Raw genomic sequence first — 13,661 nt, 5'->3', positions numbered from 1 at the left:
TGTGGCAATGTGTCGAGGTATCCTAACCAGTAACTAAATTAATTTCCCCCAAGGCAGAGGGATCAGATAGGTCAAATTATTACATAAGGTTTTAACAATGCAATGTTCAATGATGAATGTACTTTAAATGACCTATGGGCACATGTATGTATAGGCTATGCATCTACTGTACATGTATGAAACTATGCATTTATTAGAGAAATATATTACAAAACAAAATTCACCACTTTTGATGTTGTGCACTGATAAGAAATTTTGTAATCATTTGTAATGATTAATAATGAATGGCATAATGACATCTGTAGTAACACAGGCCAGCAATTATAAGCGACCACAAATTTAAACGACCACAATGACCTTGCTCCTCCTCATAGAATTTCTATTGCCCTGATTGAATCTGAGCTCCTCAAAGTGGAGTCAGTAGATGATTAGCTGCTGGCTGGTAATGCATATACCATATACCATGGTAATGAATGATGTTAGTTTGAGCACAGACAGGGTTATTGCTGGCTGATGGAGCTTGGTTAAAAGTGAAGACCCGTAGGTTACATTTGGGAAACAATGACCCAGTTCCCTGGCGATAACTGCAACCAGACCCATTTCCATCAGGCCTACTTTCAATCGTCCTCATCAATCCTTAATTCTTGTGAATGTTAATAAAAACAAACTTTGTAAAAGCTGCCTGACCCCAAAGCTCAACACGTTGTGATCTTATACATTTGGCTATTTTCAGCACATAACACTGTCGTGAGGCGGAGCATAAACTATAGGCTTCAGTCGTTTGAGGAAAAACAAAAACAGATGCGTGTTTCGACACAGGACAGAGACTACAGGCCAAAGTACAGAAATGAGTTACCCAGGTCTATAGAACTGTAGAAACAAATATCTTAACACTAATATGTTACGCTACTTGTTAAGAAACCTCTAGCCTCGGTACCAGGCTTTCATTTATGTTGGTGCAAAAATTGAAAGCCTGGAGGAACGCATTGGCCGCTCTGGTCTAAAAGTGGGAGTCAACCCTTCCGGGTGGGCGTCGCTCCAAATGATGTGACGTAGCGCTGCACTAGGGGGGAGAGGAGGGGCCGGGGGTGACGGACAGATCGATGAGATCCAATCAGGGCGTGCGCAAATCTGAGCCGCGACCCGCCCCTCTAGACCAGAAACCTAACACGTTAGCTCAGGCTAAGAAACCTCTGACCTTGACTGACCTCTTTTTATGGAGGTCAGTCAGCCAACCAAGACATCTTTAGTTCATGGGTTGTAGATACACAGTTTAGAGATGACCTAATGTAAGAACAAATGGCTATTCTACAAAGAAAATAATACACACATACATATATATTTCTCACCTAAATTGCGTGCTGCGTTCATGATTTGTGGCTTTTTGTTCCGTCTTGATCACATGACTATAAAGATAGTGTACCGATTTGCGGGATGTTTGGACAGAATCTGGAGGAGTAATATTAAACAAAGTTGTTTTACAACCAGGCAGATGTGAAAAATGCAGGTCAAAGGTCAAATTAAAGGTTTTTTCTTGGCCTCTAGGAAGTGTGCATGCAAAATTGCACGCAGATCAGTAAAATTTTTAAAATCTGCCTCATGGTGGCGCTATAACAGGGCATTCTGGAAAATGTTGGGCAGAGGTTCGTCGTTGGCATCCAGGGAGTGTGTGTGTGCAGTTTGGCATCGACCGGGCCAACGGTGCCAGAGATTAGCTGTATACGGATGGACGGACACACGGATGGACGGATTGAAAAACATACTCTCCCTATATGCCTCCGGCCTGGTGGAGACAATAGCAGAGCTATTGTGGGACCCCAGTTAAACCCTATTATATTAATTTGTAAAAATATTCCCAAAATACAGAAGCCAGAGCTCGTGTGGTTGAAGCTGAGGCAAGGCCTCACTATGTCGTGTTACACAGTACTTGGCTTTACACATCCTGTTCCTGTTAGCTACACTAGGTGGCAGCAGACATGACTAGCATTAGTGCCAGGGGGAAAAAAACCTTCCCTAGCCACAATTTGCAACTCTAGATTTTTTTTATAATGTGATGAATATAGTTGCAATACCCTCCATTGACTCCAATTTGCGTTTGTGATCTGCATGTCTTAAACGACGTTAAACTCACCAACATTGCAGCTGTAGTCCAAGCTTGAATTATCCTCTTTCAATCTGCCGAGCTTGTTTTTCATAAAAATCCCCCGTAGACATGTTATGAGCTACTTTCTGTCAAGACATTCTGTGCAAGTGATTCTTTTTCTAAGTGTTGGAGTTTGGAAGCGTTTTTATTAAGGAGTCGAGCTGCTGCCTTCTGCATAATGTGCAAATGCGAAACAGATGGCATGCAGGGCCGTTCAGTGACTCACGACAAGTGCTTCCAAACTCCAACACTTAGAAAAAGAATCACTTGACAATTCTAGATTCATCACATTATAAAAATATCTAGTTGCAAATTGCGGCTATGAGGCCTGAGATTTGTGGACTTCTTACATAAAACACCAAAGCAGTTATTCTAATCGACTAATCAATTGTTGAATTCTAATGAGATATTTAAATATAATAGATTACATAAATGGTGCATTTATATAGCGCCTTTATCCAAGGCGCTTTACATAGATTGTGCATTACATTCACCCACCGATTGCGGTGGAAGCCATGCAAGTTACCAACCAGCACATCGGGAGCAATTTGGGGTTCAGTGTCTTGCCCAAGTACACTTCGACATGTAGACAGGAGGAGCCGGGATTCGAACCGCCGACCCATGGATCATTGGACGACCTGCTCTACCTCCTGAGCCAGTCGCCTGACATGATTTAGAGGAGTCAAACCAGAGATGTCACAAACTCATCAAGTGTTTGGAAAACCAATGGAGATACTAATTTCATTTGGTTTTCAGGTCTTACTTTGTGGCACAGAAAATTCATTGTCAGCAGCAGTATTGTTGACAGTCAAGTCTAAGATCTGAAACTCTCTTAATAAAAAAAAGACCCCTAGAAAGTTAGCATGCTCAAATACAAGCCATTGTTCTCGCATTATACTTTAAAAAATAATCAATTGAAATCTTGTTTGAAATGACCAAACCTGCCCAATGCCCACAGCCCTCCTCTGAGACACAGAGACAGAAATTGCACCATATTTTAATTAGCATTAGGGAGGACCAATTATATGAAGATGGGTTGAAAATGGGTCAAGTGGAAATGTAACCGTCATGTAGTTGTATTCCTGTATTCATTTAATTGCGTTTGATACCTATGCCTAGATCCCAACAGAGTTTTGAATATGTATGAATAATTGACAGTTGAGTAATGGGAACCCCAATGACATACAATAATAAACAATACAGTAATTACCCTTGTCAGTCAGTTATAATTATGATGTTATAACATTGTTTTAAACATGTGATAAATAAATAAAAGACAAAATAAAACAACAAAACAAAATAATAAAAAAGGCATATTCTGAACATTACAGATTTACTTTGTCTCCCATTGTTTAGTTTTCCTCAAATTCCTTATAGTCATTTGTGTTGTATTAAAAAGATGCTACTTTTAAAACAAATTGTATGCAATGTACAAAATTATTTCTTCTCAAACACACCAAAAGATTATTTACAAAAAGAAACGCTACAAAATCACAGCCAAGCCCTTTTGTCCTCCCTAAACAGCTCGCACATTAAATGGAATTTGAAGCAATCGAAGGTCATTCCACTTTAATAATATTGAGCTGGTGGTCCTGCGGCGAGTGGTTAGAGTTCAACGCGGTCGAGACACTGCCGTCCTGGTGGCCGCCCGCTGGGCAGCTGCTGGAGTAATCCGATGTTTTATTCTCTGAACCCATGAATGGCTGAGAGTGTGACTGGGTGTATGTAGAGGGATAGGACTGTGTGTAGGACGGCATGAGTGTTTGACTGTGCTGCTGTGTGTATGCTGTTGCATAAGGCTGTGTTTGTGTGGGTGCATGAGAGAGTGGGAGACTCACAGGGTTATTAAATGACTGGAACCCATTCATGCTAGTAGAGCTTAGTCCCGGCATTTTGAAGCTCCCCACCGTTTCCAAACTGTCTATTGGATTGTAGCTTGGCTGAGCTTGGCTGCACTGAGTGTATGTACCTTGGCTGTAGTTGTAAGTGTCTTGAGCAAGGGAGGTGGACATGGAGGAGTTTGACAGAGATGGAGGTGATGGAGTTTTGTTCTGCTTCTGTCCGTGACAACAAGGGCCAAGTTTGGACGCTAGGCTCTGCAGGGTGCCAAGTATCTGCTTCTGAACTTGTGTCTGCTGTGCTTGCTCTCGCTCGACGCGGCACTGCTGCTCCACCAACATCTTCAGCGCCAAGCCCAGGCTACGCACCTCTGAGCCCAGGGCCTGGATCTGATCTTGGAGTCCGTGAACAATAGCGCTCACAGCTCTGCCTCCTGTCTCAGGTGCAGGGCACTGAGCTCCAGAAGGCGCCTGAAGGCGAATCAGGACAGGACTCCCGGGACCCTGGGAAGTTTGAGGTGATGATGTCCGGTTTGGAAGCCGAATGCCAATCCGAGGGGCAGGAAGAGGGGAACGAACAGACGGACCAGGCCTCTGTGTGAGGAAACGTCTAGGGCCACCAGACGCTCCTGGCTGGTCTACTATAGTTGTCTGTACAACAGGGAATACAAAGTAATAAACTAGTAGAACAGTATGAATAACAATAGCATGAGGAGGTGTTAAGTTACACATTTAAATGTTTGGTCTGCTAGGTTAAGTTGGCCTCTTTTCTCACCTTTTCAGTAGTGAGATCATAGGTTTCGGGCTGTCGTGGAATTGCATTACTCAAATCAGCTCCAGGGATATTGGACTGATCTCGCCTCAGCAAAGAAGCCACTTGTAGGAATGACTGCCGAAAAACAACATAATGCAATCTTAATTTTTAAGACTGGGCCTCGTCAAACTATTTTTCCTATTATAAGAGACCACAATTACAATCATGAGATGAGTTGGATATGTCACTTTCAAGAGAAAATAACAATGTCATGTCGTAGGGAGGCATATTGCATAATATTGAAACTTTTCCCAGATTTTGATTACAGATCATTTCGGCCTATAATATCAATATTGTTTGTGTGTTTCTTTGAAATACCACCATGTGTCTTATAGCTATACTATAACTGTGATTCTTGGTGCAGGTGCAAATCTCTAAAAACACAATTTTTATGTGCTTATTTATATCTTTCCATTAATGCCTGATTTTGGTGCATATATCCATGCAACATAAAGGGCATTATTTTGACACCTCTTTTGATACAGATAGTGATACACATTGTTTTAAGCAATAACTTTGGTCAATATATGAATCCCTACTAGGACTACCTTTGTCCTATGTGACAGGGCTTTATCCAACAGCCTCTTGCGGGCAGCCAAAATAGGACTTGTAGCTGGAGATGGTGTCACCCTTTTCCTCATTAAGGCTGCTGATGCCATCACTGTTAACCCGGCTCCTCCTGTCCCTATAGCAGTGGACTGAAGAGCCCTCTGTTGACTGTTCCGAGCTAGGGAGGTGACACTAACAATCTGAATGTCATTCTCATCCTTATTGGCCTCATTTTGCTGCTGTGGCCTGCTAGTGCCACTGCTCTCCCCTGACCCGGATGGCTTTGCAACCATTTCCGGCACAGTGGTGGTCTGCTTGGTAAATTCTGCTGCCGCGGCAAGGCCAGCATGATGAGATGCCTCACGCAGTAGGTTCTGAAGTTGAACGTTGCTCCAGCCCTCTCTTACGGTTCCTCCAGCTCGAGCAGTAGTCAGCGCCTGTGTTGGGGTCGTGCTGCTGGTCCCACACTCCTCGGGCCTGATCCTACCCGGCTGTCTACCCTGAAACTCCCTTAGGAACAGGTAGATAGCTTGGGCAGACACCTTGATGTTTTCCAGCTCTAGAACAGCCTTGATTTTGCGAAAGCTTAGACCAGCCTTCCGCAGCTCCACGACTTTTCGCTTGGCAGCCTCATCCAGCCGGCCCATGGTCTCTTACTCAAGACTGGAGTGGAGGGAATTTCTTCTGAATATTTTTTCCTACTGCCACCTGTTAAGAAAGCGCAGTTAAGGATAGATAAATGTTTTCCATATATGGTACAGTGTAAGTTCAGGTGTGTTGTTGTTTGTGTTACTAAGGCAGACTATGAAAACATAGCAAAAAAACAACTATCATCAGCCATCATTTAAGTCACAATATGTCAGGGTTGACGACGACGTTAGATATCGCCAAGACCTAACTTCGCAAGCAGTTCCAGCTGGTCAGCACTTCCCGCTCTTGTGACCAAGAACCTTCTCCAACCTTACACAATATCTGTAATAATAATAATAATAATATACGATTTATATAGTGCTTTTCTGGGTACCCAAAGTCGCTTTACAGAACAGAAGTACATTTTTATTAGAAAAACTAGTTCAAAAGTTCAAAACTAGAAATCAAAATAAAAAAATCTCTCTCTGCCTCTTATTTTTTTTCCTACCCCAAAGCATTCAGACTTTTATGTTTTCCTGGTATTTGTAATTGCATTATTATACCATGGGTGAAAAAGGAATTCCAGTGCATTTTTTCTCTTTCTTTTTTTAATTTATTTTAATTTATTTATCATTATTATGTTGTTACGAATACGATATTATTGTGACAATATCAATGTCAATTGTCAACGTATTTGTCAGACCTTTATATAAACATAGTAGTACTAGTGGTACAGTACTAGCCTGGTTAATAAACCAGACCGAATCAGCCGTACAGTACAAGCATCAGAGTTTGATCGCTTACCTGCCGAATGGTTCCCTACAGGGACCCGAACAGGGGGAGGTGGCGAATCAATGGCGTTAGTCGTTAGATCAACGTCTAAGTAACCTTTAAATCATTCTGGACTTGAGTACATAACAACTTCTCTTATTTGCATGGATCGTAGCTTGCAGAGCAACGTTAGCAGCGTTTTTTCCCCAAACATTTTTCAACGTAAACAAATGGCTAGCCTTCTTCTTCTTGGTTGGCAATGGCATCCTAGGCTACAAAATACAAATGGGTTGGTTGTGTGCGTGAAGCCTGGAGTTAGGCTCCGTCGCACTACGGTGTCGCGTGCCAAAAATAGCAGAGTTACAAGCTCACGGCGTGTCGCCTCTGCGACGACACGTGAGCTTGTAGATCTGCTATTCTCGGCGAGCGACACCGTCGTGCGACGAAGTATAAATACACTTTTCTTTTTTTGTCGCTTAGCTTGAATCGCAATTTCCGCTCTCTGATGTCTGGCGTAATCATCATCATTCAGCGACACTAGTAACACACTCTTGCTTGGCGGCCGTCGATTCGGTCTTTGCATCGGAATTGAAGAAATGTGAGTATATTTTACACGTAATACATTTTAAACTTTGTATGTCGTGTTACCCGAAAACGCAATGGTGCGTGTAGTGGTCACGATGCTTATCAAGGAACAATCGACGCAAATCGTGTTGTTGTGTAGGTTCAATGAAATCAATGGCGGCCGAAGCCTGCTGCTCGCAACAACAGCCGTGATACAGAATCTAACTATGTACAGAATATGCAGTCCAACTCTCTAGGGGAGGAATAACTTGCACCTTTACTTCGGTAAAAGTAGCAATATCACGTAGAAATACCATGTTACCAGTAAACAAGTAATATGCCACAAAAATGTGGAACGCCCTACCAACTGTCATTAAGACATGTATTGTGAATCCCTTGACTCCTTCAAAACCGCTCTCAAAGGGCACCTACGGACGGCTGCATTTCGAAACTGGCCCCCGTAAAATCTGAATCCCCCACCCACCCACTGTATATGTTTCCCCCATTTTTACCTCCTTTATGACTATTTCCTCTAAATGTTATGATTAATTGAAAACGGTGGACCCTCTTGTAACAACTTTAACAAGTGTATTGCTTTATATCGCTCTGGATTAAGAGCGTCTGCTAAATGCCTAAATTGTATATTGTTATATGGTGTTGTCCACTCACAGTCAACCGTTTTTGTATTGAGTTGTGCTTGAAATGTACTGTAATTCAGCAAACTGTTAATAAATACTTCAATCAATCAATAAATCGTTCCATGCATTCAATTTCTGAATCACTTGAGTATTGCTTGATTGAATACATTTACAGTTTGCAAAATAGCACTAGTAGAAAGTACAGTTCAATACAAGGTCTGCTAAGAGGATTTAAGATAGCCCCAAGAAAGCCCATGGTATGGTCCAATTCCAAAACATTTAATGACATACAAATATATATTACAATGCAAATACATCATATAAACGGTTAGAAATTAAAAAGAAGGGGAAAAAAATCAGTATGGGCATCAAAATAGGCTATACTTACAGTAGTTCTTAACCCAAAGAGTACTCTTGTTATTAATAGGCACATTTCACAACAATTGGAATCGGATATTAATGTGTTCATTAGTGTAATGTCGCAGCTAGTAAATGTGGGGCTGATTTGAATGCTGCTTTTTATGTTGTGTTAATAATCTATATGAATTTAACTGGTGTAAGCAATGTGTAGCCTACTTTTAGTCAGATTTCACTTCTATTTAATTTTATTTTCCCCATATGACTTGACTTTTACCTTTTGTCCAAAGAGCGTTTTCAGGACAGATTAGGCAGTATAGTGAATTATGTACTGCGTTTTTGATCTCTTATTTCCACTTTTAGGGCACCGTCACCGACCAAAAGGAAGGAAGAGGAAAAGTCAAAAGACAGGGGCAAAGAGAAGACGGCTACCAAGGAAGCAGCAGACAGGGGAAGGGAGAAGGGAAGGAAGCGTCGCAGCGCTTCTAGTGGCAGCACAAGCAGGTTTGGGTCACTGGACTCGTCATGTTCATGTCCTTCTTGTGTGATGATTGACATCACTGCATTGTTTGAGCTGGATTTATATTGAATGATTCATACCACGGTGGTGGTTGCTGAAAATACAGATTAGGCCAGTCACAATTATTTCATTATCGCCTCCTTGCAATTATTTGATATAGTGTGTGTGTGTGTGTGTGTGTGTGTGTGTGTGTGTGTGTGTGTGTGTGTGTGTGTGTGCATTCCAAAATATAAATGGCAGATCTGAGATTGTAGATGTAGCTATTTACTAAACATTTTGAAAGATTTTCCAGAAACCAACAAATGCTCAAGTAAAGTATAGATACTCAAAGAATTTACCACCACTGACCATGATTGACTCATCCAGATCCAGCTCTTCCTCAAGCAGCAGCTCTGGATCCAGCTCCGGATCCAGTTCTTCCAGTTCTTCTGGCTCCAGCCGCTCCGGTTCTTCCAGATCCAGCTCCTCGTCCTCCAGCTCCTCTGCGTCTCCGAGCCCGAGTCGCAGACGCCACGACAACCGCCGCCGTTCCCGTTCCACGTCAGTACTCAGTAACTGCCATTGTATTTACATTAGGGCCTGGCGATATGTCTTCAGATCACGATTATTTCAAACTTTTGCCTCGATTAATGGCCCCTACACACTGTATGAGTTTTAAAGTTGTCGGCGATCGTTATTTATTTCACACTACAGGAGTCTTTTTTTTTTTAAATCGACTTATTTTTATTCCAATTCATTTGGAATTTGACATCGCACCTACGTGCAGGATGCCGTGATACAAGCGCGAGACCGACACAGGATGCCCCCCTCTCTCTCTCTGCGTCCACACACACAAGAATAATAGGCTACACACATACAGGGCGAAATGTACACGATAGTGTAGCCTACGTACGCTATAGCGAGACAGGACGTTAAATCTTGATTTTCAATACATAATTCTCTCTCTCTCCGTATGTACACTGTTGTGAAGACTCAAATCTATATAGTTGCGAACGCAGTGAGCCACTTACTATGACAGCAGGGGCTGAGTGTCTGTGTGTGTGTGTGTCACGCTGTGTGGTGTCACGCTGTTACACCACCGGCCCGCCACCAGAGGGCGCAGCTGTGGCACGCACGCACACACACACACACACACACACAGGGCGCAGCTGTAGCACACACACACACAACCACACACACACGAGCTGCGTTCGCTTCACGCGTTTGCGCGTCTTACTTGTATATTGTTCCATGCTAGTCTGTCTTGTCGTGTCTGTGAGCAACGACACCTTGGCCTGAAAGCCTGTCTTAATCCAATCAAGCTGTATGTAAAAGACCATGTCACACCTATTGTTTATTATGAGACCCTGCTGGGCCTGAATAGGTATCACTAGGTAGTTCCTGTCTCAGGAGGGGGGCGACAGCCAAGACAGTCAGGGCGTCTGTATTGTACCTTTGTGATGGTCATGTTGATCTGTGGACGTGCTTTTGGGGTATAAGAGAGGATCTATTATACAGGCATTCTCGTGGTGCAGTCGCAACCCAGTTCATACTGTATGATGTCCAGTTGGCGACAGAGTCAAATATCAAACCTGCTAGATATTCCTAAACGCTCGGGAAGGGGTCGGCGGGCGCTTTTATCTTATATTATCTAATCGCTATATCTTCTTACAGAGCCTTTCACACACAGCAAAAACTCTGCGATCAAAGCCAGATCTTGCGTCAGATCGGGAGTTTTGTCGACGAGCGCCAAAAACGATCCCCGACAGCATAATCGGAGCAAATATCGTGCAGTGTGTACGAGCCATAAATTATATAAAACAGATATTCAAGCGTGCGTTGTGATCTGCTATTTTCACAATTTTTGCACACCTCATAGTACTCATAGTACAATGTACAACAAAGTATAATATAATGCAGGGATTACGTGGTTATTTTTTGGACCATTCTAATGCAAAAAAGAGAGAAAAGAAGTTTGCCCTTCATTTATAATATAACATATTATTCAGTTGTGATAATGATTGAAATCAAAGTTTTGTCTTTTTTCTGAACAACACACAGGTCTAAAACACAGAAGAGAGGAGATGATAAGGAGCGGAGGAAACGGAGCCCAAGCCCCAAACCGACGAAAGTTCATTTAGGAAAACTGACCAGAAACGTCACCAAGGTGAGCCCAGGAATGGTTCAGACTTGAATGCAGAATCCACCACTGCTGCGTTTTACATCCAGCCTGCTCATTAATCCAGCTTTTCTCCTCTTCAACTGCTTATCGTCTATGTTGGTAGACTGTTTTAGATGTTTGTAGAACATTCTAACCATAGCCGAGTCTCTCATTGCTCTTAATATTTCTGTTTTTGTGCTTGCAATTATTTGGATGACAATCGTCAAGTAAAATGTCATGTCCTTGACAGCAATATACAATTGCTGAACAGGAACCTTTTTGTGCTTGGTTGTTAACAACTTGCTTGCGTTCCCAGGAACACATCCAGGAGATCTTCTCCACTTACGGGAAGATAAAACTGGTTGAGTTGCCAATGGACAGGGTACAGCCACAGCTGTCCAAAGGTTATGCCTATGTGGAGTTTGAAACTCCAGAAGAGACCCAGAAGGCCCTCAAATACATGGATGGAGGTAAAGGGAACATATCCTTGTAGTATGCAATGGGCTTTACTCTGCAACAGAACATTTGTCTGCTCTGGTGTAGTATGCAATGGGCTTTACTCTGCAACAGAACATTCGTCTGCTCTGGTGTAGTATGCAATGGGCTTTACTCTGCAGCAGAACATTCATCTGCTCTGGTGTAGTATGCAATGGGCTTTACTCTGCAGCAGAACATTCATCTGCTCTGGTGTAGTATGCAATGGGCTTTACTCTGCAGCAGAACATTCATCTGCTCTGGTGTAGTATGCAATGTGCTTTACTCTGCAGCAGAACATTCATCTGCTCTGGTGTAGTATGCAATGGGCTTTACTCTGCAGCAGAACATGCATTCTGATTATGTCGGGGTTTGTTCTTTCCCTTGTCTGCTACTTTCAGGTCAGATCGATGGACAGGAAATCACTGCCTCCGCTATACTGACTCCGAGAATCCGTCCTCCAATTCGTAGACAGTCTCCCATGCGCAGAATGCCACCACCTCCCCCTCTGTGGCGTCGCACCCCACCCCGCATGAGGAGAAGGTACTTGTTGCTACATGATCTATTCTACATAGCCCACAAACATTCCTTCATCGTAATCATCCATTGTAAACACAGCTTAATGTAATAATATAACCACGATTACAGATCCCATTGCCTGGGAGGACGGTTCACGAAAACCTTAACCCATTTAGACCTGAGGTTTTCTGAAAAACCTAGATCTCAATGTCAGTGCTTCTCGATCCTAAAAAATATATGTAATTGGCCACGGACCCCCCCATCTCAAAAGATGTTGTTTCAGGAAGCAGAAGCAAATATTTGAATTAAAAATGTTAAACATGTCAAAAATGTGCACGTTTTCACTAAAAAAATGTAATAGCTAAAGTATAACAGAATGCTTAAAACACCAAGTATTGCAATCCAATTCAAGTGAGATTTATATTTAGTTATTTTACATTTAGTATTATGGTTAAAACATTGAGAGCTTCTGCTCAGACAGTGATGCTGTGTTGTGGGGTAGCTGTGGAAACCCCTGCCAATGTCGCTGTGCATGCCTGCCTGCATTTCTCTTTTGGGGGGGCTGGGTACCCCACAATTACAGCGAAATTAGAACAAAATAGGCCAATCTTTTTCCAACCAAAATGCACCGCACAGCCCAGGGGGACCCTGAAATTCTGTCTAGCCCGGGGGCCCTTGGGATGGTAAATCCGGCCCTGATGCCAATGGACACTTAACTTCTGTGGCAGAAGTTTCCTCCGCGGATCATTAAAGGATCATCTTTTCTTTAAGGTCTCGGTCGCCACGGAGGCGTTCCCCCGTGAGACGTTCCCCCGTACGACGTCGCTCCCGTTCCAGATCTGCAGGCCGCAGACGCCACCGCTCTCGTTCCAGCTCCAACTCCTCTCGATAGACCCTGCAGTTGACCTTACGTCTAATTTATGTGACTGTGTGCATTGTGAGCTTGTAGGTCTGCTATTATTGGCGCGTGACACCGACAAAGTATAAATCGGGCTTAACTGGGAGGACCCCATCCCCCACAATCCTTTAGAGATGTTTCAGACAAGCCACAAATGTATTGTCAGAACATGAATTGGATTGTTTATTAACTTCATTTACTTTTGCTTTGTTAAAAATCACCTTTTCTTAAAGGTGATCAATAGATTAGTAAGCCATTTGTTATGTCATAAACTTAACCCAGAGTTGAGTCTCCATTTTTGTTTTAGTATTTTTCTTTTTTTCTTTTCTTGAGTTTATTCAAATGCAATTCGCTCAAAGTGTGATATGCTTTTACATGTACTACATTTTTACATTTTTGAAAATTAAAAATAAACAAAGGTGAGAGTTTACATTTGATTCTGAATGGTTATTTGAGTTTTTGTAGTTTTGTGTTCATCTCATGGTGGCTTTAAAACAATGAAATTTTAATTTTGTAATGGTGCGCTGGGAATGAGTTAATACAGTTTGTGGATGTGATTTAAAAAAAGTTAGGATATATATTGATGAGTTAAAGTAGACCTTTTAAGCAGTTACCATTACTTATAAGAGTGTGCACCTTAGCTGTGCTCAAGCAAGGTCACGAGCAGAAGAGCCATTGACAATGAATGGACACATTTTAGTGTTTTGAGTTTTGACAAGGTGAGGACGTAAATTGTGATTGGCCGGAATGTTGAACTGTAGTTTTCGCCTACTAATGTTTCATCAACTCTTGCTCCCATCATGTCC

At 42.4% G+C, this 13,661-nt stretch overlaps 2 protein-coding genes across 2 annotated transcripts; one reads left to right on the top strand and one right to left on the bottom strand.

Annotated features, from left to right (window-relative positions):
• Positions 1–3,144: 3,144 nt before the first annotated feature.
• Positions 3,145–6,985, bottom strand: LOC310869710 (uncharacterized protein). Its single transcript, XM_083780569.1, has 4 exons — positions 6,779–6,985; positions 5,344–6,052; positions 4,757–4,870; positions 3,145–4,632 (listed from the first exon to the last, which is right to left on the bottom strand). The coding sequence occupies exons 2-4, from the start codon at positions 5,989–5,991 to the stop codon at positions 3,703–3,705; spliced, it is 1,692 nt and encodes a 563-aa protein (XP_083636695.1). The 5' UTR covers positions 5,992–6,052; positions 6,779–6,985; the 3' UTR covers positions 3,145–3,702.
• Positions 6,986–7,225: 240 nt separating this feature from the next.
• On the top strand, positions 7,226–13,285 carry LOC310869711 (uncharacterized protein). The gene is made up of 7 exons (XM_083780570.1): positions 7,226–7,343; positions 8,668–8,808; positions 9,191–9,364; positions 10,865–10,970; positions 11,281–11,434; positions 11,840–11,981; positions 12,729–13,285. Coding segments are annotated over exons 1-7 (840 nt in total). The 5' UTR covers positions 7,226–7,341; the 3' UTR covers positions 12,850–13,285.
• Positions 13,286–13,661: the final 376 nt, after the last annotated feature.

Source organism: Protomyctophum parallelum (assembly GCF_964188405.1).
Source record: "Protomyctophum parallelum genome assembly, chromosome: 13".
NCBI lineage: Eukaryota > Metazoa > Chordata > Actinopteri > Myctophiformes > Myctophidae > Protomyctophum > Protomyctophum parallelum.
This window is presented reverse-complemented; position numbering and strand designations above follow the sequence as displayed.